Below are 27895 nucleotides of genomic sequence, written 5' to 3' on the forward strand. Positions count from 1 at the left end.
ATTATATTTCACGCCAGAAAACTGGTGACAGAAAGGAAAAGACAAGATTGCCTACAAGTGAAGGACAATGTACAAAAACAGAAGACCTTATTGTTCCTGTAAGTAGCATCCAATCAGCTATTTCCTGAGAGCCCTCTCACAATATTATATTATATTATCAGATATGTTTCATATAGTATATTTATTATTATATACAGATACATAAAGTTTATTCCACAAATATCTGTAGTCTGCTCCAAACACTGGAAATTCTTCATTATGTGATGGGGCAGACGACATTAACAGTAGATTTTAGGTTATGTATACATGGTACAGTCTATACACAAAATAGGGAGATGTACTCAGGCGACCTGCACCTTCATTTCACTGTCAGTGAGTTTCCTTTCAGCAGTCCATCAGCTGGTAGAGAAGATAAAGTTGTAATGGATGAGAATCTGCTCCACAATTTGGTTTTGATAGACCATGTTCATGGCAATGTTGCCACCCTCCAGCTCAGGCTTCAATAGAGTTGGCCCAAACACAATGGCAACACTCTGAACCGACATCCGGTTTGAGTCTTTATGCTCAATAACACTAAAATCACAAAATAAAGATTAAAGTAAAAATGTGCCCCACATTTGGCTTTCATTTATTATTCAGATTACACGTTTTTGGATTAAACTGCAGAATTTTATGGACCTCTTTTCTTCTCACGCCAAAGTTGATTAGCTATAGTATACAACATAATAATCTAAACTGATTCAAAGCTCCAATCAGAGGCAGCCAGTGTCAGAGCTCAAAATCACACCCCTTTACTGCTCCTGCCTGACAGTACAGAGTCTAAATAGCATATATCACCAAAACTAACAGCATTGATTGTTCAGCAATGTAGCTGTGGGGCCTCACATATGCCAGTGCGCTCGTTTCTCAAGGGGTTAACTGTCCTGCACTCTCGAACCTATATCTCTGCACTTCCACTGCTCCTGCAACACTGGCTGTTCCGTGTTCTTCTGGGTGTTAGCTTCTGACATGTGTTTATGGTGACATTCTGGTGTTTGACTTCTGGCTTCCACTCCCTGACCTCGTTTTCTACCTGCTAACTCTGTACTTCTGCTCCCTCCTATTGTGACCACTGCTTGCCTTCTAGACCACTCCTCGCTAATCTCTGTTTTGGTACCGCCTTGATCTTCTGATACCAACCAGGCCTGCTGACTACTCTTTTGTCTCACCCCTCTGTACTGCGATACCTCCTGTTGCTGACTGGACTGAACGACTACATGATGAATATACCTTCTGCCACTGCCTGGATCCTGTTTGCCACTGCACCCTCTCCTGCTTCAGAACCTCCTGTAACCTCTGCACTCTCAGGTGAGTGGTTTTGGATTTCTGGGCCTGCTGTGACTTGTGGTGTGCTGTGCGTCCTGTGCTCTCTGGGCTACTGCCCCTCTGGCTGAAGGAAGCAGCAAAGTCCATCTGCACCATCAGGGGCTCTGGTGAAAACCACCGGAGGCTGGTTTTGGCTTGGTTCTGGGGGGCACCGGACGCTCACTGTTTGCTACGGTATGCAGGGGTGTTTAGTTTATGGATCTAATTATCTATACTGCATTTGGTTCGTAACAGTAGGGATCTCAAGAGAGCAGCTGTAATGTAAGGGGGACCTAGGAAGAAAGTGTTCAATTTTCCTACAGGGCCTTTACGAGAGATGAATCATCGCATAGTGAACAATAAAATTAATGCTCTTGATGCCTGTTTCTACGCTGGCTTATTGGTGGAGGTTCTGAACAACTCCAATAGCTTCAGGAGCATTCACACTACCGTTGGTGTCCGCTCAGCAGTGTCCGTGGCTATTGTCCATACAAGATTTTAGCAACAGACACTAGCTGGTCCGTTTGCACTTTCCAATAATTTCAATGGGATTTTAACTTGTGTCCTTTAGTGTCCATTTGTGTCCTTTAGTGTTCCTTTACAACCATGTCCATTTTTTCAAGTGGACAAAAAATCCTACATGCAGGACTGTTCTGTTCGTTTAAAAAAAACAGGCAGCAAGTGTCCGTTATTTATTTTTTTTTTTAACTTTGAGGTCTATGGGCAACGGACATATAACAGACAGTAAGGGCTAGTTCACATGGGCTAGTTCACGTGGAATGGCGGATTTTGGTCCTGATTGTGACACGGGAAGCCAAATAGGGCCAAAATCTGCCTGCCATGACTGTCGCGGCTTCCGACAGTCACGGCTTCCCGCTCCGGAGTAGGCCCAAATGAATGGGCCTAGTCCGAAGGGTGCTGCCACGAGGCGGACGCTGAGGCGGAATCAGCCACAGAATCCGCCTGAAGAAAAGGCAGCTCACTTCTTTTTTCTGTGAGTGGCAACATGCCGCTCACGGAAAAAAGTTTAGCTAGCGGTCTACATAGACCTCTATTGTGAGGGGGCGCCAAAATCCACCCCCTCTTGCCCTGTGTGAACGAGCCCTAACTGATAGCCATCAGTTACCGTCCATTATTTGTGTCCATTTATTTTCTGCGCATGCTCTGAAAGCATAAACAGCAAAAAAACCCAAAAAACGGACAGTATAAAAAAAAAACGGACACTAACTGATGCTAACTGATACGAATGTGTCTCCCTTCACTTGTCCTGGGTGGAGAGATAAGATCGTCCCCAGGTCTGTGGTTATGGAAATGAAGCTCGCAATATAGATAGGATCCTTGAGATGAGACTACCATTTTAACCCCTTAGCGACCCTTGACGTAACTGTACGTCATGGGTCGCATGGGGATGTATAGAGCGAGCTCACACGCTGAGCTCGCTCCATACACGGCAGATGCCGGCTGTATCATACAGCCAGGACCTGCCAATAACAGCAGCGGTCGGTGCCCGAGCCGATCGCTGCTGTTAACCCTTTACACACTGCGGTCAAACGCGACCGCAGCGTGTAAACAGCGCAGGCGGCATGGGCGCCGCCATGTTTCCCCGATCGCCGCCCTCCTGAACGTCACATGAGGGCGGTGATCGGTTGCTATGACAGCCGGAAGCCTATTGAAGGCTTCCAGGCTTGTCTCTGCACTAGAGAGAAAGTGCTGCGATTTTGCTATTCACTGCAATACTGTAGTATTGCAGTGAATAGTATGGGCGATCAGACCCCCTAGGTTTCAAGGTACCTAAGGGGTCTGATCATAAATGTAACAGAAGAAAAAAAAAAGTTTTTAAAAGTATTAAAAAAAATAAAAAAAATATAAAAGTTCAAATCATCCCCCTTTCCCTAGATTAGCTATAAAAGTAATTAAAGAACATTAAACATAAACATATTAGGTATCCCCGCGCTCCAAAATGCTCGAACTATTAGAATATTAAAACATTTATCCCGTACTGCGAACAACGTAGCGGCAAAAAAAATAAAAACAGCCAAAAAGCGTTTTTTTCAACACTTTGCCTCTTATAAAAAATTGAATAAAAAGTGATCAAACCATCAGATCTTTCCCCAAATGGTATCAATAGAAACGTCATCTTGTCCCGCATAAAAAGACACCACAACCAGCTCCATACATGGAAATATGAAAAAGTTACAGGTGTTAGAACATGATGACACAAATTTTTTTTTCTATTTTGCAAAGTTTATCATTTTTTTAAAAGTATCAAAACATTTCAAATACTATATAAATTTGGTATCACCGCGTTCGTACTGACACGTAGAACACAGGTAACATGTCATTTGTACCAAACAGTGAACGCTGTAAAAATTAAACCCATAAGAAAATGGCGCAAATGCATTTTTTCTCCAATTGCACCTCATTCTGAATTTTTTTCCAGCTTCCCAGTACATTGCACAGCATATTGAATGGTGCCATTACAAAGTACAATTTGTCCCGCAAACAATAAGCCATCATGTGACTCTGTGAACTGAAAAATGAAAAAGTTATGGCTCTTGAAATGTGAGGAGGGAAAAACGAAAATGCGAAACCAAAAAATGGCCTGGTCCTTAAGGGGTTAAGGTTGCAGCGCCGATAATCTTTTTGTGACTATAGCTAAACAGAACTGATTTTTCTGACTCTGTAGCTAATTAGAACTCTGTGATGCTAAACCTATCAGCAGCTGAGGAAGGATATTTAAGATGTCTTCTAGACTCTCCAGGTGCCTTCTATTAGGTTATTACTTTCTAGTCAGGCTCTTGTGTTAGTTTGCTATTATACTGACTTGACTTGTTTACCAGATAATTGGTTTCTGGTATCAACCAGGTACTGAATTTTCTGAAATTTGCTCAGTAATAACAAATGGCGTGAGTTATATAAGTCAATTGAGCTGAGGCTTGTACCAAAATGATCCTTAATATTATCCCTCTAGACCAGAAAACTGACGTATAGGGAATGATGAATTTCCCCCAATTGCATTTTTTCAGTAATTTTTTTTTTTTTTTTTTTTTTTTTTTAGCAAAAAACAGTATTTAAAGATTACTAAACAAGAACATGAGCTTTAGCATTAAAAAGGCGACTTTGGTCTGTGACTTTTAGGGCCCCTTCACATGGAGTTTACGCTCCGCTGTTTCAGACACGTATATACAAGCGCTTCAAAACACATCCCATTCACTTCAATGGGAGCACTTGTAAAGCTGGCTTTACACGCGCTCCCATTGAAGTGAATGGGATGTGTTTTGAAGCGCTCGTGTATACGTGTCTGAATTAGCGGAGCGTAAACTCCGTGTGAAGGGGCCCTTAGAGTAGAACATGCTGCAGAAGTGACTATTATGAAAAATACTTAAAGGCAGCATTGGCAACGCCCCCAGTGCTGTTTGAGCGATGGGGCCCGCCCTAAGTGCTGTGAGAGAGCTCATTTGCATACTGAGAAAAACCGGGATTGCAGGCGAATGGCAGCACAGAGAAGAAAAGGAAAGGTAGGAGGTAGCCTTTCTTAAGGCTATTCCGACATGTTAGGGAGAAAAAATTGTGTTTAAAAGATAGGATCCCTTTAAGAATAAGGGTGAAGGAGTAATTTTGTTAGTACAATTAATGTAAGACATTCTGTGGACAGTCACAGATCACATTGCAATACTAGTGTCAGATGTGACACTGTATGTAAAAATAAAAAAAGATCCTTAAGAAACTGAAAACTGGCATTGAAAGGGTGACCAGTCCATTATATGTTATAACACAGCAGGCAATACAGTCACAGTACAGTGCTGAGCTTGTCCTCCTCTGTCTAAAATTGAATAAACCTAACGAAATGATGCTACAAAGTCATAAAATGGCTCTTCTGTTTCCGACCCAGTATCTTATATGCTGACATCAGCACTGTAACCTCTCCATCCACCACTCATGTTTGGATGAAAGGCTATCAGGTGATACCAGAAGCCTACCTATGTCACAGAGACCATATCATCCTCTGTTCTTTTTTTTCTATGGTGTGTTACATGTGATATCGGCCATTTTAGTTATTCTGTGACACACTGCAACATTTCAGGTCTGAACTAGTTTGCTTACCTTAATTTTTATAGATATTTGATACTATTCCACAAAAAAGGTTGCTACACAAAGTGAGAATACTGGAATTAGGGAAGAATATTTGTATCTGAATCTGTGTCTAACTGGCTAAACAGAAGGTTGTTATTACTAGTACAAACTCATATTGGATTTACAGTATTTGCAGTGGATACTAAACTGTTTAAAGTAGTCAACACAGTGTAGGATAGTGTAACATTACAAAGGGACTTACAAAAGCTGGAAACTTGGGCAGGGAAATGGCAATTGAGTTTTATGTTTCATGAAAGTTTATTGAAATTAGTTTAACAAAAGACAAAAAAAGAGAACTGGTAAGGCAATATAGAGGAAAAGAAAGTATAATCTCAAAAAGGCAAGTATCAGAAAATCTGCGCAAAAGGACTACAAGTTGGGGAGTAGGATGTGGACTAAGAATGGCAACCTTCAAAGAGCTCAAAAGGCCACGAGCACAGAAAAGGGAAAACGACAGACAGAGGGACACAAGGGAGAAAGAACAAGGGAACGTGTGCAGTGAGCATGGAAATGGGTGGGGAGAAGGGGGGTGGATCGCCAGGTTATCAGTTGGAGGAATAGAGGTGAACCAGGATTCCAGGAACTCCCAAGAATGGATATAGGGGGAACTACCCGGTAAAGCCTCCCGGAAAAGCAAGCCATATAAGAGGGAGAAGGCTCTCAGGTTGCATGAAAATGCTTTCCAAGTCTTTGCATATGTAAGAACACAAGGAATTGGTGGTATTCTAACGAGGATAAGGTGGTCTCAGGGCAAGAAGCTTGCATCTATGTGAAGGGAGGTACAGGGCACTCCTAGCAACCAGGCACAATTGTATGCCATTTCAGAAATCAGCTGGCAGAGCAGCTTGGCGGAAACATCATGGCGAAAAGATCATGGAAAAGAGGGCTCAATGGTCCCAAAACTCTTGCAATGATCCCTCTACCTATCACCAAGTTCCCCAGGTAATTGACGTGTTCAATGGCATCGAAAGGAAAAGTGATCAGTCAAATGTTCAACTTCACTTGGGGAGGCAGGATATTATTGACAACCTCACTCTTAGAGAAGTTTACTTAGAAATTGTTCAGATTACCAAATCAGGTGCTCCATTTGTAGAGAAGTACAGAAGCAGGGATAGGTGACAACTCTGTCTGGTTCTGTTCTGGACCATGAAGGGCTCGGACAACATCCAGTTGGCCCTGCACACAAACTGAGGGGTCATAATACAGAGAAATATTTTTTCCCATAAAGCCAGATCCAATGCTCAACTGGAAACATGGTCAAAGGACTGTTCCACATCAATGAAATACAAGCACAGGGATGAACCATGCTCCCATGACCCGGATAGCATTACCAGGGTTTTACAGCCTTTCAACCTAATCTGTGTGGATCAGTGCCGGGATCAGCAGGGACATGCGATTAGCGAGCAATTTAGAAAACAGTTTGATGTCCACGTTTATGAGTGAGATAGGAGTAATAATTTTGCTGCACACACCTGTAATCTTGAAGTGCAAAAAAGTATTCTTTTATTCATGAATCCATAACAAGGAAGTATTTCACAAATATATTACGGTACACGCCATGTATCAACAGAATAAAATGAGTTCAACAAATACAAAGGAATACAAAGGAAATGCACACAAAATGAACAATGGATCAATAGTAAACCAATAGGACACTATAGTATACCTTAATATATTTGTGAAATGCTTCCTTGTTTATGAATAAATTTATGAATAAAAGAATACTTTTTTGCACTTCAAACTTACGGGTGTGTGCAGTAAAATTTTTACTCCTTGGATATGGGTTGCAGAACCCTTTATGCTTAGGACTACCACCAAGTTTATATAGAGCGTGTAGTTCTACTGAAATATCTTTGAGTGAGTAGGGCAGTAGATCACACAGCTATTTGGGTCCTTATTGGGCTTTGGTATAACTGTACTAAGGGCCAAAAGGGATTGGTGCATGAATGGGGCTTGGTCTTTATTCCATTAAACACTTTCATAATAATGGGAGTAAAGAAGTCACTAAAGAACGAGCAGTAAACCAATGGGGGATTTGAGATAATTTGATAGCAGTGGCTACCTACTTTTCGGTAAAGGGCTCATCTAGGCAGGAACTGTCAGTGTGATTAGGGAGGGCTGTCTCAGCCACAAAGTCCGGGATACTAGTTTGGAGGGATTTCAGGCCTTGTCAGAGAAATGAACGCAAATGTTGTACAAGATGCTGTAACTGCTTAGAAAGCTGCAACAAAGTCAACAGTATTGTAAATTTCTTGACCCCCTTGTCATGAACATGTGGAATGTAAGTCAATTCATTCCGAGAGTATAAGTGTTAAGCCAACAATCTCCATTTACTAGCAAAATCGTAATAGTGTCTACGTACCTGGTCTCTAGCATGCAGATAAATTTCTTTGATTGCAGTTCCTCTCTAGTGTTCAGGCATTTGTTTAACGTAGACTAAACGTGGGATTGTTTATGGGATACTTCCAAGGAGTGTATTTTTGCAAGGCAGATGGCAACCAAGGATGCCCTCTTTAGTTTAAGATGTTCTCCATGATTTATGACGCCCCCCCATAACACATTTAAGCAATTCCCACTGGAGCAGGATGGGAGTAGTATCGCAATGGATTTCAAACTCATGGATCATAGAATGGATTTAATCTTTAAAAGGGGTATCCTTAAGGAGAGGAGAACGTTGTTTAGTCACCACGTGAAAGGAAGTGATGCCAGTCCTGGAATTTCCAGGGATAGGAACACTGGGGAGTGGTCAAACCAGAGAGCAGGTCCGATCTGGGTCACCGCGGATGTGACTACTGAAAAGATAGTTTATTCAGCCATACGAGTCATGCGCAGGGGAGTAATATGCGCAGCCGTGGCCCTGGGGATGTAGAATCCCCCAGACATCTACAAGGTGGCTGTCATGGATAGTCTTTTTAAGCTGTCACACTTTGGCAGGGGTTGATAAGGAACAGAGAGGCAAGGAGTCAACTAACGGATCAAGAACTAAATCAAAGTTGCCACCCAGGATAACCACCCCCTTGCTTATCTCTTCAGGTCTGCAAAGCAGCCACTTATAGTATGTAATCTGTCCCTGGTTGGGGAGGTAGCACCCCACCACTGTAACCACAGAAATGCCTATGAATAGCAGGGGGCCACACGGTGGCTCAGTGGTTAGCACTGCAGCCTTGCAGCGCTGAGTCCTGGTGTTCTAATCCCGCCAAGGACAAAAAACCATCTGCAAGGAGTTTGTATGTTCTCCCCGTGTTTGCATGGATTTCCATCCCATATTCCAAAGACATACTGATAGGGAAAAATGTATATTGTGAGCTCTATGTGGGGCTCACAATCTACATTTAATTAAAAAAAAAAAAAAAAGAAAAAAAAAGAAATGCCTATGAATAGCTTCAAGAAGAACCTTTGGATCAAGTAACATACCCAAAACCTAATGTTGTTGGGATCTATATAAAGCACTCCCATTTTGTGGCTTGGTTGAAGCTGTGGAACCAGGTTGGGTAGTATCTATAGAGAATACATGGCAAGTGGGTCTCCTGTTAGATCAAAATGTGAGAGCATTTCATATGTAGCTACTATAAAATCTGATTCTTTTTTTTTGGTGATATTAAGACCCAAAAGAGGAGCAGAGTAGAGGATGGGATGTCAGCATTGTAGGCACAGTCTCTCCCAACAACACTGGGGGTCTTTATTGAGTTTTAGGTCTCATTCAGGAGGTCTGTTAAGTAATGCAGTTAGAAAGCATGGGTATAGATGGCGGACTCCTGCACTGTTAGCCTGTTAGATAAGGCATTACCTCTACTCTCCACTCAACATTAGCATGCACTGCTGACAATTCTGTTTGTAAGATTGCTCCAGTCTGGCGACATAGGCCTCCATCTCAGGGAAACTGTGAGAGGGTGTGAGGAGGGTTCTCCATACTGTGCCTCTAGTGGCTCTGCGGGTCTTTGTGAGGTAGTGGGCCCTCCCTTCAAGAGGACAGGAGTGAGCGAAGAAAACAACACAGTGGAAGCTGTAACTGGTTGAGAGCCACATGAAGGGTGGCTCAGCTACGAGAGTGCTTCAGGTGGATCATTCCCATGGAAATTCAGTTCAAGACACTATAGACCCTACAGTCTAAGTCCAAAAGAAGCTACCAGTGGAGCAGATTCACAAACTCCAGTGTGTGGATGGCCATGCAGCGTCATGAAGGGCCACTCTGCCTATGACGTGACCGGAGTCAGGGGAAGATGGAGCACTAGCAGGCCTCTCAGAGCCTGCCCCCCCCCCCCCACCACCACCACCACTACCACTATCCAAGAGACATGCAGGTAGGAGTCAGGCACCGGTGAAGAGGCCCCAGCACCAGACAGGAAAAAGTGAGAGAGAGCAGGGCTACATCAGGAAGGCCTCCAGGGGATTGATCAGGCACTGTTGCAGCCACCATCGTAGGGTCCCCCGCATGGTGCTCAGGAACTCTAGGACAACGCGGAAGCAGTTCAGAAACTTACCCTGACATATTGTTGGTGGACAATTGTTGGTCAAGCCCCTTCAGCACCCCTGCTTTGGTTGCCCATATCTATATGCCAGCAATAGGTGTTAAGGCATCCCAGGGAAGGATATGGAGATGGTAGCTAAGACAAATATATGTCTCTGTGTTGCCATAGCCAGGCCATGCCTTTTCCCTGGAAAATAAGCTTTAATGTGGATAAATGCACAGATATGCACTTGGGCCAAGTATCACAAGACTTTTTGTATCACTGTTATTTACATACAGTGAATCTCTGATGAAACTACATTTCCCATGATGCATCTGCCTGCTCTCACTCTCTGTGTTTGCTGCTCACAAGGGGGAAAGGGGAGTGAGCATCCAAACAAAATATCACAGCATCATGTGACCTCAGATGTGGGAGTGATTTATTACCTGTGATCTCATTAGAGGAAAGCAGGCAGATGCATCACAGAAAATGTAGTTTGTTCACAGATTTACTGCATGTAAATAACAGTGATACAAGGAGTCTCAAGTAAAATAAAGTCAAGGAAAGGTGAGGAAACAGTGAGTATTTAGCACTGCTATGGATGTATTTGCAGATAATTTTTGGAAGCTGGATAACCCCTTTAACTTCAGCAACCAGTGTCAGGTAGTTGTTGCCAAGTCAAATAAATTATGAGATGCATCAAGAAAGGAATAGAGGCTCACAACAAGGGTATAGTTTTGCTTGTATACAGATCACTTGTTAGGCCATATATAGAGATGAGTGAGTATATTCGATCGAATACCTCCCCTGCATAGTTATTGGTGTGAAAAAGTGCCAGGAAAGGTGGGAGGGGCATCAAATTTTTACTGCCCCTCCCACCTTCCCTGGCACTTTTTCACACCTATAACTATGCAGGAGAGGTATTCGATCGAATATACTCACTCATCTCTACATATGAACAATGCTGTGCACAATTTTGGGCACCTGTACATAAAAAAAAAAAACATACTGTGTTTCTCCAAAAATAAGTTCTACTGTGAAAATAAGCCATAGCATTATTTTGAATGGTTTTTGGAATGGGCTTGAAATATAAGCTCTAATCCAAAAATAAGCCATAGTTACAGTCAGCGCTAGGATATGAAACGTGATGTCACGGAAACAGAGAATAGACATACTGTTGCTCCCAAATTAACAAATCCCTGGCTTCCTCTCACCATGGCAGGTTAAAATCTGCTCACCTACTCCTGAGTCCCACTCCAGAGTCCCGCCTCCTGAGTCCACCTTCAGAGTGCCGTCTCCTGGGTCCCATTTGCTGACCGCTACTATGCTGTGGACTTAGTTACTTACGTGACTGACACTGAAACATCAATTGTGAATGTAAGTTAGAGTTAGGGTTACTTAACCTAACCATAACTCTAACCATTTTATAAAACTCATTTATAATGAATCAGAAAAGATTCTGATTCATTCCAGGCCAAAAAAATTGAACCCCTATCTACGCCAAAAATAAGTCCTAGCCATTTTTTTGGGAGAAAAAAAAAATAATGTAAAACCCTGTCTTACACGATAGCTGCACAAGCTCGAGGGTAGAAGAGGGTGATCAATGTAATTAAAAGGATTGGTGGTTTATAGTATAAAGATAGGGTATCAATCTTGGGGTTGTTTGGTTTGGAAAAAAGATCTTTCCAAGGATCGCTTCAAACCAACACCTGTAAGTTTGACAATAGAGCATCCTCAACATGGAGAATAAAAGAGTTTAATGGTCATAGGAGGGTCTTCTTTACAGTAAGATCGGTGAGGTTATCGATCTCATTGCCACAGGATGTGGTAATAGCTGATAATTTGTACAAATTCAAGAGAGGACTGCTGTCTTTCTTGAAAGTAAAAATATCAATTTCAATTTGTTTGGAATAGGATGATGATTCATGGACTTAATAATTGACATATTTAAGGTTGGGAAGATTTTTTTCCTCTGATGGGGGAATTGGAATCAGCCAATTGATTTGGATCAATTATGTGTTGGAGTTGATGGATTTGTGGCTTTTTCCAACCTTATCAACTATGTTACTATGTTCTAGTTTTTGCCATGATAGTCAATTTACTCCTTACTCTCATATCAAGAAGGTTTGAAAATAGAAGTTACTCTTTTTTTTTATTCACATCTGGTACTTTTTGGAAAAATAACCAGAGAAAATAATCCTAGTAGATAAGGACCCAGCCATTTTTCGGTTTCGCATTTTCATTTTTCCCTCCTCACATTTCAAGAGCCATAACTTTTTAATTTTTCAGTTCACAGAGTCACATGATGACTTATTGTTTGCGGGACAAATTGTACTTTGTAACAGCACCATTCAATATCCTGTGCAATATACTGGGAAGCAGGAAAAAAATTCAGAATGAGGTGCAATTGGAGAAAAAAATGCATTTGCGCCATTTTCATATGGGTTTAATTTTTACAGCGTTCACTGTTTGGTAAAAATGACATGTTACCTGTGTTCTGCGTGTCAGTATGAACACGGAGATATCAAATTTATATAGTATTTCTAGTGTTTTGATACCTTTTAAAAAATGTAAAACTCTGCAAAATAGAAAAAAAAATTGTGTCGCCATGTTGTGACACCAGTAACTTTTTCATATTTACATGTATGGAGTTGGGTGTTGTGTCTTTTATGCGGGACAAGATGAAGTTTTTATTGATACCATTTGGGGAAAGATCTGATGGTTTGATCACTCTATTAAATTTTTTTATAGGAGACAAAGTGTTGAAAAAAACGCTATTTGGCTATTTTATTTTTTTTTTTGCCGCTACGCCGTTCACCGTATAGGATAAATATTTTAATAGTTCGGGCATTTTTGAGCGCAGGTATACCTAATATGTTTATCTTTACTTTTGTTTATTTACTTTTATATCTGATCTAGGGAAAGGAGGGTGATATGAACTTTCGTATTTTTTTTTTTTTTAATTTTTTAATACTTTTAAAAACTTTTTTTTCTTCTTTTAAATTTATGGCCCCCTAGGTACCTTGAAATCTAGGGGGCCTGATCGCTCATACTATTCACTGCAATACTACTGTATTGCAGTGAATAGCATAATGACAGCAGTTCTATTAAGATGCTGCCTTTGGCATCGTATAATAGAACCAATGCTATGACTATATAACAAACATTACATCAAGGGAACGACAAAAGTACAAAAAACATACCATATTCCCTCTGTATGGGTCACAACGTAAACACTGTACTCCTATGGACAAAATGAACTAAGCAAAACTAAAGAAACGGACAGAAATACATAATAAGAGTAAACTTTATTAAATACGATTAAAAGTTAGGAAGGATAATTACCAACAGACATAAGAATTTGCCCCAACACAGGTATCAATAAAGCAAAAAGGTACAATAATAGTATATAACATAAAAAGTACAATGAGTAGTGCAGTAAATACAATATAATCTCTATGGGTAGCTATCTGGTATAATGTATGTCCAAAACTGCAAGATTGAGACAAAGTAAGTATCACAAGTGTAGGCAGTTGGAATACAGTACTGGAAGTACAATGATGGACGCAATAGTCAAAGCTGTAATTAGAATAAATTGAATAAAGCCAATACTGCAGACGGGGACAGGGATAAACACAAAGTAGAGACCAGCAGCAACAATACATACATAGAGCAAAATAAGGTAATCAAATACAAATAGAGAGACACATACCCATGATAAAGATGTAAGGTAGAACCTGGAGGGGGCAGAGACCTTACGTCAACATGCATTTCTGCGCGAGTGCCTTCTTCTGGGGACGGAAGACGGGACCCCTGGAAGAAGGCACTCGCGACGAAACGCACGTTGGGGTTAGGTCTTTGCCCCCTCCAGGTTCTACCTTACATCATTATCATGGGTATGTGTCTCTCTATTTGTATTTGATTACCTTATTTTGCTTTATGTATATATTGTTGCTGCTGGTCTCTAACTTGTGTTTATCCCTGTCACTGTCTGCAGTATTGGCTTTATTCAATTTATTCTATTTACAGCTTTGACTATTGCATCCATCATTGTACTTCCAGTACTGTATTCCAACTGCCTATGTAAGGAGCTTATGGAATAACTGTGTCATTTGTCTGATCTTCTGCTGCCATCTACTGCCGAAAGACTAAATTGCAGGGCAAAACTATTCACAAAAGAACCCCCCTACAGCTCAGAGAAAAATAGTATGTTCCAGGAGGAAAAGCGTGTGAACACAGGAAGCTGCAGGTAGAAGGAGACACATGTCATACAGAGAGGACCTGCTGCAAGTTGCTGTGCCTATTAAGGACTTTCCTATGATAAACAAGGACCCTGAGACACCACACTATTCCTACCTTGTGTCAGTTTGTAAACAGAGGTACGTGGGAGTGTGAGTAGAGTGAGGGGCCATACAGCTCGGTCAATCTTTAAAGCAGCCTTGTGTGCTGGAAGACAAAGCAGGCCCCTGCCTGGAAGATAAAGCAGGCCCCTGCCTAGAAGATTGATATGGTGCACCGTGTTACTGACTTACTTTAAGAGAGGCCTCTCCTAGTCAATGCATACAGATTCTAACTAAGGACGCTAGAGGGGTAACTACCACAGTTTGTTGTGCACACTGTCATATTGAACTTATATATTTTGCTTAGATACTATATACTTATGTCTTACCTTCTCTCCCGCTCTCATCCCCCTCCCCTCCTTTCTTTATTAAACTGTGTTATATTGTTGTTCCTTGGCTCTGTGCAATTACTGCGTATATTATCACCTGCTTCCCATTACACCTACACTTGTGATACTTACTTTATCTCAATCTTGCAGTTTTGGACATACATTATACCAGATAGCTACCAATAGAGATTATATTGTATTTACTGCAGTACTCATTGTACTTTTTATGCTATATACCCTGTTTCCCCGAAAATAAGACATGTTCTTATACTTAATTATCTAACGAAATATATGACCTTTCTTATTTTCGGGGGATGTTTTATGCAGCGGCTGGAGCGGGGAACAATCGGCAAACAAAGCGAGGAACAATTAGCGGAGTGCCGGCATGACTGCCGGTTGTATGTGATCCAGAAGGTGAAGGGGGGTGTCTTATTTTCGGGGAAACAGGGTACTATTATTGTACCACAGGGAAGGGTACTCCTAACAAAAAAATCGCTAAAACATAACTTTTATTACTAAATCTAAAATCTAGGGACTCGGTCCCATCTGTAAGTGAAATCAAACCACACCAAGGGTGGGAGTGGTGCACTCTTTCAATTCCCAGCTCTAAGTTCACACTCAATAATTCAAATGGGGGAGGAGCCGCAATAACCCCCCCCCAAAAAAAAAGCTCTATGTTATTGACTGCAGTGCAACAACGGCGATATTCTAACACTAGAGCTTCATATAGGGGCGCTACTCCGTATCCCTAATGACACTCTGTTATGACTACATACATTCACAGCTTTGACTGAAGTGGTCGGTCACGTATGCATAATAGCATCCGACATACATTATAGCTCTCGATCATGAGCCTAAGTTGTTACAATTGTATCCCCTTAAGTGTCTCAAAGCTGTTGCTCCGTTGAGGGAATTATATCTCAGCCCCTAGATTAAGGGAGCCCTCTTTAGGTAGGGAGATTGCTTACAAGATTGCAGGAGTCATATCTATCCACTCCGGCAGTATTCACATGCAGGAGTGGGCTACATATATAGATAATTCCCTCTCTACGCGTTTCGTTTCATTTCAAACTCTTCAGGAGAGTGATGTTTAAATAATAAGTAGAGCGTCGGACTCGCTTCTACACTGCAGCCCACCATCTGGGCGGCAGTAAAATGTGGTTTTAACCGCAAATTATTTATTTTTTTTGTGACGCTCTACTTATTATTTAAACATCACTCTCCTGAAGAGTTTGAAATGAAACGAAACGCGTAGAGAGGGAATTATCTATATATGTAGCCCACTCCTGCATGTGAATACTGCCGGAGTGGATAGATATGACTCATGCAATCTTGTAAGCAATCTCCCTACCTAAAGAGGGCTCCCTTAATCTAGGGGCTGAGATATAATGCCCTCAACGGAGCAACAGCTTTGAGACACTTAAGGGGATACAATTGTAACAACTTAGGCTCATGATCGAGAGCTATAATGTATGTCGGATGCTATTATGCATACGTGACCGACCACTTCAGTCAAAGCTGTGAATGTATGTAGTCATAACAGAGTGTCATTAGGGATACGGAGTAGCGCCCCTATATGAAGCTCTAGTGTTAGAATATCGCCGTTGTTGCACTGCAGTCAATAACATAGAGCTATTTTTTTTTGGGGGGGGTTTATTGCGGCTCCTCCCCCATTTGAATTATTGAGTGTGAACTTAGGGCTGGGAATTGAAAGAGTGCACCACTCCCACCCTTGGTGTGGTTTGATTTCACTTACAGATGGGACCGAGTCCCTAGATTTTAGATTTAGTAATAAAAGTTATGTTTTAGCGATTTTTTTGTTAGGAGTACCCTTCCCTGTGCTACTAATTTACTTTGGTACTACCAACCCAGTGTTTAGAAGATACTATTATTGTACCTTTTTGCTTTAATGATACCTGTGTTGGGGTAGATTCCTATCTGTCTGTTGGTAATTATCCTTCCTAACTATTTTAATCGTATAAGGCTAGTTCACACGTAAAAACCTCCTGGCTTATTTTGGTCCTGAAAAAAACCGCTTCCTAATTAGGAAGCTTTTTTTTTTTACCTTGACAAGCTTTTTTTGGAGCTTTTTTTTGTAAAAACAGCTTCCAAAAAAAGCCAGGCTGTTTTCCCCTCCCATAAAGAGAATGGGCTGAAAGAACCGCTAGCGTTTTTTTTTGCAAAAAAAAAGCGTTGCTTATTTTTGCAAAAAACTGTGCGGAAAAAAATGCGCGGTTTTCGCCTCCCATTCACTTCTATTGCTTTCTTCAGGCGGAAAATGCCTGAAGAAAGGTCATGTCGCTTCTTTTTTCTGCTAGCAGAAAAAAAAGCTAGCAGAAAAAAAAAGCTAGCTGTTCAAATAGGGCTCCATTACTTCACACGTGAAAAAAAGCCTAGCTGATTTTGTCACTGATTTTTCAGCGCTGCTTTTTTTGGACACTGTTTTTTGCATTGGACGCTGTTTTTGACACTGTTTTTGACGCTTTTTTGACGCTTTTTTTTTTTTGCACTACAAAAAAGTACATGATAAAAAAAAACGCTAGCGGTTTCAGTCACTGTTTTTGCCAAAACAGCTGCAAAAATAAGCGACCAAAAACCGCTTTTCATCGCCCCATAGACTCCAATTCATTTTTTCAGGCGTTAAATGCCTGAAGAAAGGTCATGTCGCTTCTTTTTCTGCTAGCAAGCTAGCAGAAAAAAAAGCTAGCAATTCACATAGGGCTACATTTTATGGAGGCTGATTTGGCCGCGAAATCAGCTGTCAAAATCAGCGTCCATGTCCCCGTGTGAACTAGCCCTAATAAAGTTTACTCTTATTATTATGTTGAGTACTTCTGTCCATTTCTTTAGTTTGTTCAATGCTATGACAAGCCTGGAAAGCTTCAATAGGCTTCCGGTTATCATAGCAACCAATCGCCACCCTCTGGTGATGTTCAGGAGGGTGGCGATCGGCGAAAAATGGCAGCACCTGTGCCGCCTGCACAATTTAGACGCTGCGGTCCCATTTAACTGCAGCATCTAAAGGGTTAACAGCAGCGATCGGGGCGGGCACCAACTGCTGCTGTTAGCGGCGGGTGCTGGCTGTATTATACAGCCAGCATCCACCCTGTATGGAGAAAGCTCAGCTCCTAAGCAGTCTCCATACATCCCCATGTGACTCTTGACGTAGTATTACATCAAGGGTCGCTAAGAGGTTAATTGCAAAATCCACACAATTAGCATATACTCAAGAGACAGTGGATGCAAGCAGTGGGACTAGAGGCACAGATTTCATGAATTCTAGTTCTGTGGAAGAACCTCAACTAACAACTACATGTTTGATTCTTTCATTTGCATAAAGAATCTAATGTGTAATAACCAGAGACGTAATGATGTCGGTTGCAGGGAGTGTGACTGTGATCGGCCTGGAGCACTATGATAGCAGTCAGGGAAAGCCTGGTTCCCCGACCGCTATACATCTCCTTAATGGAAAAAGGCCTGTGATTGGGCCTCAATGGTCACATAGGGCATGCCTGTAGTAATGACGCCATCACACCCTACATGAGTGTTGAGTCCCAATCACAGGTCCAGCAGTGGCCTCTGGGGTGCATGACCTCAGTCCCAAGCAGAAGAGGACCAAAAGGATAATGATGGAGCGAGGATACCCAGGAGAGGTGAGGCAAACTGAGCATAGGTGTTTGTTATTTTTATGTGTAATCAAATTCTATTAAGAATTTTAAATACAAAAATGGGAATAAAACAACAGAAACAAAAGAGAAAATAACGGGGAAGGCGCACAGGCCACCCCGACACAACAGCGGGCCAGAGGAGATATCCCTGACCGACTATGCATAGTTCACAACAAAGTCATCTATAACAAATATTAATGTGAGTGATGCGTCAAAGACATTAAAAGAAACAAAGAGCCAGAGGGGGAGGAAGAGAACAGGGACAGAAAGGAGAAGGGAGACACAGACAAGGGAAACACATGGAGAGAAGAGAGGGAGGCCAAATAGGAGGAGAAATCAGAAGACTCCTGAAACATTACCCAGGGCCGCCAGACACTGTCAAACCTGGAGGGATCCGGGGAATCCTCCACAAACCAGGGCCTCCATTCTCCGAATAAGGAGAAGCTCCTGCAGAAATTCCAGCATGGAAGGCGGAGTGGGACTGCGCCAATGCCTGGGGATAACAGCCCTGGCGGCCATGAGAAAATGCCGCAGGAGGTCCTTTTTGATTTCAGATAACTTTCCCAGAATGACCAAAAGAAGGGCCACCTAAGGCAAAGCGGGAACAGGACGGTCGCACACTTCAGAATACAGGGAGAAGATCGCGTCCCAGAAAGGTCTAAGGACGCCATACTCCCACCACACATGAAACATGATGCCTTTCTCTGTACCACAGAGCCAAAACTGGTCAGAAACAGCTGCAAGATCCTATGGAGAAGGTCGGGACATTTGTACCACCGAGACAGTATCTTAAAGTTCCTCTCTTGCGCAACGCAGAGCAAGGCAAGTTTATGAGTTAACAGTGTTTGTTATTTTTAATCACCTTTACTTATCATCTGGGTCTGAGGAGACTCCAGAGCATAAAAGTAGATCTGAAGCGAACCAGAGGGCTATAAATATTCGTCTAACTTCATCGGGTTCGTCTAAAGTGGCTAGAAGGGGGCTCTTGGGAGCATTTTATACTTTGTGGGATCACTTTGCAGAGGATATTACACTGTATGGGACCACTATGGAGCATACTATAATGCATAGGGGCCACTGTAGATCATATTATACTGTGTTTGGGCCAATGAGTAGAATATTATACTGTGTGACGACCACTGTGGAGCATATTATACTGTGTGGGGGCACTAAGGAGCAAATAATACTGTGTGGGGCCACTGTGGAGCATTATACTGTAGGGGCTCTAGGGAACATATTACACTGGAAAGGGCTCCTTCACTATTCACATAACACATCATCTGTTTTATAGCTGTGTAAAATAATTACTGTACAGGCTGTAATTACATTGTACGGCAGACATTGTGAGACAGACAAAATAATGAGTAAGGTGCAGTAGACAAGTTGAGGCAAAAGACATTATAAAACATGCTACTGTAATTAAGAAACTTAAAGATAAAATAACTGATTTAAAAGATAGAAGCTGCAGAAACACTGTCAGATTAGTTGTTACCCACAAAGTCAAGAAGCCAGGCAGGAAACCCAGATTCTGTTTCCTTTCATCTAGAGATCATGACAGAGTGCTCAAGAAGATCAGCGAAATGCAACAGATACGTAACTTCTCAAGGCAATCAAGTTATGTGTCTTCTAGACTTTCAGCTTCAACTACAGTGGCTTGAATGGGCAAGCTGGATCTAAAGTGTTCAAAGAATCAGAGGTAGATACGGATTAACCATTCTCAGTAAATAATCTAGGAGGTTGGGTGTGTCTGGTGAGTGGACAGAAAAATCAGAATCCCAGTTGGAGGGATAATTGTATAAATTTGGCCATTCTGTCACAGACGGGAAATTCACTCAATAATCCTTTTGTGACTTCTCAACAAACAGCCCCAGATGTAGTGGCCACAGTGATAGTTACTAAATCAATGTGGCCACTACAGTTACTAAATCAAAGTCTGAGACTGATAAAAATGTAGGATCAGAAGAGACAGAAGTTCCCAATTGTCACAGACATGAGGCAAAAGAACCAGACACCTCACCAAGACAAAAGAGACTGGACTACATTTGGACTCCCCCAAAATACCCTCTGGTGTCCCTCCACAAGAGACTAAAACGAAAACTCCCCAATAAGAAAGGTTTTCCGATGATCCTGAAATAATTGATAGAAGGGGAGGGGAGAGTGAGGACATGAAACATATGATTGCAGACTGATTGTGTAAAATGACTCTGCCCCCAGGCAAGCAAGTAAGACAATATTAAATATATACAGTAAATGGTCCCCAAATGACATGGTACATCTGTTTAAAACCTTGCCCGATCCAGAAACTAGACCTATGCCCTTCCTACAACTACTGTCTCAAGTACAGACTAGATATGGGGCCACATGGAGTGACATGGAATAGTTGGTTGAAGCTAAATGGCACTGGTCAGAGGGGAAAGTGTAGACAAATTCTACAACGGAGTGTACACTGCTTTGGAAGATATGGGGTATGAAGAAGAAAACTAGATGCTTTTGAGATTGTTAGCCTCTACCTTCATGAAAGGGCTTGGAAGGCAGCTGGGAGAAGCAGTACAAAAATCCAGGCCAGAATGGAAGGCAACGGACCCAGCCACTTTGAGTAAAGTAGCTCAAGAGATAAAAATTGGATAGTAGACCCCGCAGTGGCTGGCCCCTGAGATGGGATGAGTAGTAAAAAGGTGATCTACTTCTTTGTGGGAAACCTGGACATGTGAAAAGGCAATGTAAAACTCCAAAAAGGAATCTCAAAGGGGGTGACAACTCAGGGAATAATGAATCACCCCCACTTCTCTCAGAGAATCAAGCTTGATTTCACCCTTCTCAGGATAATTGTTTAGTATAACCCATTCTACATGGAAAAACAATATGATACAATCCTCCCATACCACATTTCATATCTGATATGAAACATTTTATTTATATTAATCATCACATTTCATATCTGATATGAGGCCATACAGTGATCCAGTGGCAGAGTGTGGAGGTGGCAGTAGTATGAGGAGGCCATACTGTGACCCAGTGGCAAAGTGTAGAGGTGGCAGTATGGTGAGGAGGCCATACAGTGACCCAGTGGAAGAGTGTGGAAGTGGCAGTAGTATGAGGAGGCCATAGAGTGGCCCAGTGGCAGACTGTGGAGGTCGCAGCAGTCTTACTAGGTCATACAGTGACCCAGTGGAAGTGACAGTAGTATGAGGAGGCCATACAGTGATTCAGTTGCAGAGTGTGGATGTAGCAGCAGCCTTATGTGGCCATACAGTGACCCAGTGGCAGAGTGTGGATGTTGAAGCAGCCATATGAGGCCATACAGTGACCCAGCGGAAGACTGTGGAAGTTGCAATAGACTTATGAGGCTATACAGTGATTGAGTGGCAGAATGTGGAGGTGGCAGTAGTGTGAGGAGGCCATACAGTGATCCAGTGGCAGAGTGTGGAGGAGACAGCAGCATGAGTAGGCCATACAGTGACCCAGTGGCAGAGTGTGGAAGTGGCAGTAGTATGAGGAGGCCATACAATGACTCATTAGCAGAGTTCAGAGGTGGCAGTAGCATGAGAAGCCCATCCAGTGACAGAGTGCAGAGGTGGCAGAAGTGTAAGTAGGCCACAGAGTAACAAGTTGATATAATGTGCAGGTTGCAACAGCCTTACGAAGCCATTTAGTAACCCAATTGACACAGTGTGGTGAAGTAACATGGATCATTTAATCTGCTACGTAAGGCATTGGTGGGTGGAAATCCTGGCTGATCTATGTCTGATTCATCTTCACAAAATTACTTGGGGTAATCATGGTCCCTGCCGCACTAATCACCCGCTCTGATACCATACTTCTGGCCGGGCAGGACAGTTTTTCCAGGGTAAACTTGGCCATTTGCGGCCACAAATCCAGTTTGGCTACTAACAAGTCCAGAGGATCTTCCATGACGGTGGCAGGGTGACCTCTAAGTATGCCACCACCTGCTGGTTCAAGTTCTTCTCTGTGTCTAGCTGCTGATGAACAGCTTCTTCACTATGCAGGTGAAGAAAGTTGTTCATCAGTGATTTAGGCTAGGGCTGCTGCTGATAGAGCTGATACTGCTCCTGCCATCCCCTCCCACAGCTGCCATGCCAGTGCAAGTTCAGCATTCAGAGCTCTCCCAGTTGCACATCCGAGAGGATGGACAATGGTGCATATAGACAGTGGCCAATTTGCTGCATAGCATGACTCTGTAGTAGTTTAGTTTGTCCTGAATCTCAGCGGGTGTAAAAAAGGCCCCCATTTTTCCACAGTAGCTAGGGTCTAACATAGTGGAGAGCCAGTAGTCATCCCTCTGCCGAATGGTGACAATTCGGCTGTCACTGCACAAGCAAGTGACCTTTTGCGCAAGTGACTCAAAGGGACTCCTTGCATCCATCTCCACTGCATACTGTCATGGTGTCCTCCTCATCTCCCTCTTGCTGTTAGGTTGCTCATGCTCCTTCTCCACTCATTTGCTTGTGCTCCAATGTCCTCCTTATCCTCCTCCAGTTCAGCCCCCATAGGGCTCATGTGGCCGTGAGATGTTGGTGACACCGCTGTGCTCTACACATGTGGTATGCTGGAAGTACTGGGAGATGTCCCTACAGTGGAGGCCAAGGCCACAGTGGAGGATGAGGCATACATTGCAGAACCAACAGAATGAGAACATGGAGGCAGAAACTGTCCAAGTTGCTGGTGTGTCTGGGCAGGAACCACATTAACACAGTGGGCCATAAATGACATATATTGTCCTTGACCGTAATTACAGCTCCACATGGAAGCGCTGCTGTGCACTTTGGAAGACACTGACAGGCTCAAGGACTGGCCTACCTTCTGTTTTACATATTTGTGCAGGCTGGTACTGCCTTTTTGGCAAAGAAATTACGACTTGGGACTTTCCACCTCAGCTCGGCATAAGCCATCAGTCCACCAATTGGAAAGGGAGTGACTGCAGAACTAGCAACTTGGACAGGAGCACATTCAGCTTCTGTACCTTTGGATGAATGCACGCATTCTGTTGTCTCTTATAGATTTTCTGATCGATTGGTGACGCAATGATGGACTAGGAGTAGGAGAATCATGACCAGCAGATGATGGTAAGGCCCCAAGCTTCCTTCATCTGAGGTGGTGGAGCCTTGACTTCCTGAAATGGGGTGCGTGCTACTGGGTGATGCAACAGGATGGACCATCACATTGAAGCTACAGCTTTGCGAGGCTACTTTATGGTGACGCTACATATGTAGCCAACATTGGCATCCTGGCCACGCTTCACCTTCTGCCCACAGGTTGAACATATGGCTATGTTCATGTCCACCGATGGCTTAACAAAAAACTGCCACTCCGCCATTGCCTCCGTGAACCCCTGCACCCCTACCTTCCAGGCAGGTAGGCTGCTACAAAGTGGGTGGTCTACCCAGGGCACATTTGGCTCCCAACCACCCACTGCTGCCACCCTGCTGACTCCACCGCTGCCTCATGCTCAAGCTGCCACCCTCTTCTTCCGATGGCGATGAAGACTCTTCGCCATCCCACTCTCAATTGCGTTTCCCAACATCATCATCCACTAATGTCTGCAGGTCACTGATGTCCTCCTCATCAGTCTCTGAGCCAGGAGCCTGACCACTTGCAACGCCAGCTCCCATGTCACTCTCCTCATCGCTACTTGGCCGCTTACGGGAGAAAGTGGCAGATGTCTACTCCAGGTTGTGGCTGGGCACTAGCTGCTGACAGTCCTGTAGTGGCTCTTCCTCACTGTATAGTGGCTCTGAGCCCACAGCATAGAGTACGTCTCTAGCTAAGGGAACAGAAAAGGACAAAGGCAAAGGTTCAGGTCTGCTCCAGGGCCATGCAACTAAGGGTTGTGTCTGACAAACCCACTGAATGGCTGGGGGTTTCTGATGTGACTTGGGATGAAGTGGATGACTGAGTCAACCAGTCTACAACCATTAGGTTGCTGGTCAAAACATGACCGCTAATTGACACTAGGAGCACAGGCCTGTGTAAGTGACTTCTGCTGCCAAGCCCCTTTATTCTGCTGCAAACTGTGCCTGAGCTAGAAACATATAGGCCTGTGGCCCTCCTGTTGATTTTCTGTCTGACATACTGTTACTCGAAAAAACGTAACTGCAAAGGAAATAAATACAGGGTAAAAAGGCCTGTAATTTTCTACTTTGAAGGGAACGGCAAATACGCCCCTTATTTCTTTCCCCATTAATGAATACCTTTTAAAAAAAAGCATGATAAAGGAACAGATTATTGGATAAGAATTATGATATTTTGGCAGTACTGTAGCGTATGTGCAGATAATTACTTTATATTCTGCAGCGCACTATGATTTGGTGTTGGTCATGTGACTCGTTGTGGTCATGTGACCATAATGGGTCACATGAGTCATATGAAATCTGTTTGTGAGTGCAAGTGCAGACAAGCATCCCAGAAGCCGAACGATCATATGATCGGGCTGGACAGTCATGTAACCTGCCTGATGATGGTTTTCTGCTATGTGCACTCACAGGAAGCTGTCATGATACTGGGCATATCCTTTATCCCTATTTGGGTTATAAAGGGCAAGATGATTTATTAGCACCTACATTGGCCTGCCTATTCATTATAGAATATAATATAAAATTATCACCCTCATCCACAAGGCTCTCCATAATGCTGCACCTCCCTACATTTCCTCCCTCATCTCTGTCTACCGCCCAACCCATGCTCTCCGCTCACTCAATGACCTAACACTTACATCCTCTATTATCAGAACCTCCCGCGCTCGTATACAAGACTTCTCCCGAGTTGCACCACTTCTCTGGAATGCTCTACCCCGGACAATAAGATTAACTCCCAATTTCTACAGCTTCAAGTGCAAACTAAAGACACATCTTTTCAGACAGGCCTATCACAATTCCTAATGTAAACCCTTCCGTACAGTCATTAGAATCCCCAAAATTTAACCCTCCTCTGTTCCAGTTCCCCCATTACCCCACAGGATATGATGCCATTTCAGGCTAACTCTATATGTCCAAGCACCATCCTCATGTTAAAGGTCACGACTAGTGACGGCTCATAAAGTTTTATGTTTGTGTAATGACAGTCACTTCTATTACAAAATTGTCTGACTACTGTATAAGCAATGCCGCCCCTGCTACCTCTTGTGTCACCCCCTCTACCTCATAGATTGTAAGCTCTTGCGAGAAGGTCCCTCAGTCCCATTGTGTGAAATGACTTTCTTTGTAATGTATCTTTCTGTCTGTATTTGAACCCTACAAATTGTACAGTGCAGCGGAATATGTTGGCGCTATATAAATAAAATTTATTATTATTATTATACAACCTGACAAAACTGGTTCTCTCATGAAACGCATTGACGTGTCTAGCCGTGGTGTGTTGGCACTCCAGCCCTTCCGTTTTGAAACCAGGCCCACCATTCAGCTTTAACCCATAAACAGAGATGTTATTTGGTGCCAATTCAGCCGTGCCACCCCCAGGATTAATTCTTTCACCCCTCTTTTGGAGTTGTCACTTGCCCCAGCAGCGTATACAGTGTCAGGCCCACCATTCAGCTTCAGCCCATAAACAGAGATGTTATTTTATATTTAGCTGTATACCACTTTTAGTTGGGAGTGGAATACAACCAGGAAAATTGGATTGAGCGTCTATTTTGCTGTATAACTCTTGTTTGGAAGTGGAATACAATCAGGAAAGCTGGAATGAGTGTCTATTTTGCTGTATACCACTTGTTTGGGAGTGGAATACAACCAGGAAAGCTGGATTCAGCGTATAGTTACTATACACAGATTTTCTGTATACAACTTCAGTTTCTTTAGGAGATACACCGAGCTGTATATCTCCTCTTGCTGCAGTATAGCTCTGAAAAGAGTTGTTGTTGTTCTTCAGATTTCCTGCCTAAGGCTGTATTCACACTGAGTAACGCTGGCGTTTTTTGTGCTTATTTTTGCACATAGCGCCGTGTTGCGCTGCGTTAACGCAGCGCTATTTTGCGGTGGCGTTGACCGGCGTTAATGCGGCGTATACGTGGCGTTAAGCGGTGTTAACGCGGCGCTATGTGCAAAAATAAGCACAAAAAACGCCAGCGTTACTCAGTGTGAATACAGCCTAACAGAACCTACACTTTTATCTGACCCTCAGCAGATGTCTCTCCCTATCTCTCCAAGCCGCAAATGACACGAACATGGCTGCCACTATTCTTATAAATCCGAGGTCACCTGATTTCGGCAGCCAATGGCTTTTTCCTATTTTTTTTCAATGCCTACGTTGTCGTAATTCCTATCCCAACTCCCCTGCACAGTTATTGGTGCAAAAAATGCGCCAGGGAAGGTGGGAGGGGATACAAATTTTTACTGCGTTTGCTGCGTGGTATTCGATTGGAATATCTCGAACAGACTGATATTCGATTGAACGCTGTTCGCTCATCTCTAATAGCAACTAAAAAGAAAGAAACAAAAGACAAACTGCAGAATCGTATTAGTTCTCTGTGCGAAGTAATGTTGATAATACAGCCTGACTGCGTTTGGAGGACACGAGGAGGGGGACACAGCATACAGACATAACAGGAAGAAACAGGTCTTTTTGCAGAGGTGGGGGACATATGCAGCTATCACGATAACATGTGGCAGTTCCTTTGGTAGGTAGTGAGATCTCATGCTCACAGCTGATAGTTCGATATCTTGCATTAGTACTATTATTGCTTAACAACAAAAATGTCCCAAAAAGTACCCCATCCTTCGTCGTAAGTCCTCCTCTTATCTTCTTACCGCCCAAAGAAGTCTGAAGCCGTCCAGGTAGACAGGGTGTTGCTCTCTTGCCAAGCTTCCTTAACTCATGAGGGAGAAGGTGGTAGGATACAAGACTGTAAGGGGGAGTTCACACGGAGTAATGTGCCGCGTGATGTGGCATGTATAAGGCGTGTGATTTCAATGGGAGCCGGGATCGTATACGCGGCGTTATTTTGCAGCAGTGATTTTGGGAGCGTATACGGCCCACAAAGTATCACATGCTGTATATGTGTCACATCATGCGGCACGTTACTCCGTGTGAACTCCCCCTAACAGAGTCCCACATGTCCACAGTAAAAGAAAGAAATACCAGTCAGCCGACCATAGGCATCTTCCACACATCAGCAATAGACGCCAAAAAAAACATCTCCTTGAAAAAGAAGCTGCAATTTCATGCAGGTTTCTCCTCCATGCTTTGTCTGCCTTTTGTTGTCCATGCTGTCCTCAGCGTGTGTGTGTGTGTGTGTGTGGGGGGGGGGATGGTAAACAAGGCACACATGCATGGTACACAGGAAATTCCAGCCAAGCAGGTATCTTCCACAATAGACACAAAGAAAATAGTCTGCAGGTTCTTCCATTCGATTATAGTTAGCTAATTCATAGTGCTAGTTTGCTTCAGTAGAGGATTCTTGAAGATACAGACAAAAAGAGAGAAAAAGGAAAGATAAAGGTCGCTCTCAGCTTGAAGCTCTGTATCAAGGCTGCCACTCATGCGGCGCCATCTTGGAAAACCGCAGGAGGATTACAGTTTAGCGTCAATTGACATGGAAAGCGTCCACATTCCACAGCACCAATGGGTAGGTGCTGTAAAATATGTCCTTCTGATTTTAGGTAAAAGTACTATTATTGTGA

General features: G+C 43.0%; 1 protein-coding gene across 1 annotated transcript in view; it reads right to left on the reverse strand.

The window, feature by feature from the left end:
* Positions 1 to 249: 249 nt before the first annotated feature.
* The window catches only part of ARHGAP27 (Rho GTPase activating protein 27), a 117731-nt gene continuing 90085 nt past the window's right edge, over positions 250 to 27895 (reverse strand). The window contains exon 15 of the mRNA XM_075276796.1: positions 250 to 573. Within this exon, the coding sequence (XP_075132897.1) occupies positions 396 to 573 (178 nt within the window). The 3' untranslated portion in view covers positions 250 to 395. The remainder of the gene's footprint in view (positions 574 to 27895) is intronic.

The sequence above is a fragment of the Leptodactylus fuscus genome, chromosome 6 (assembly GCF_031893055.1).
Source record: "Leptodactylus fuscus isolate aLepFus1 chromosome 6, aLepFus1.hap2, whole genome shotgun sequence".
Taxonomy (NCBI): domain Eukaryota; kingdom Metazoa; phylum Chordata; class Amphibia; order Anura; family Leptodactylidae; genus Leptodactylus; species Leptodactylus fuscus.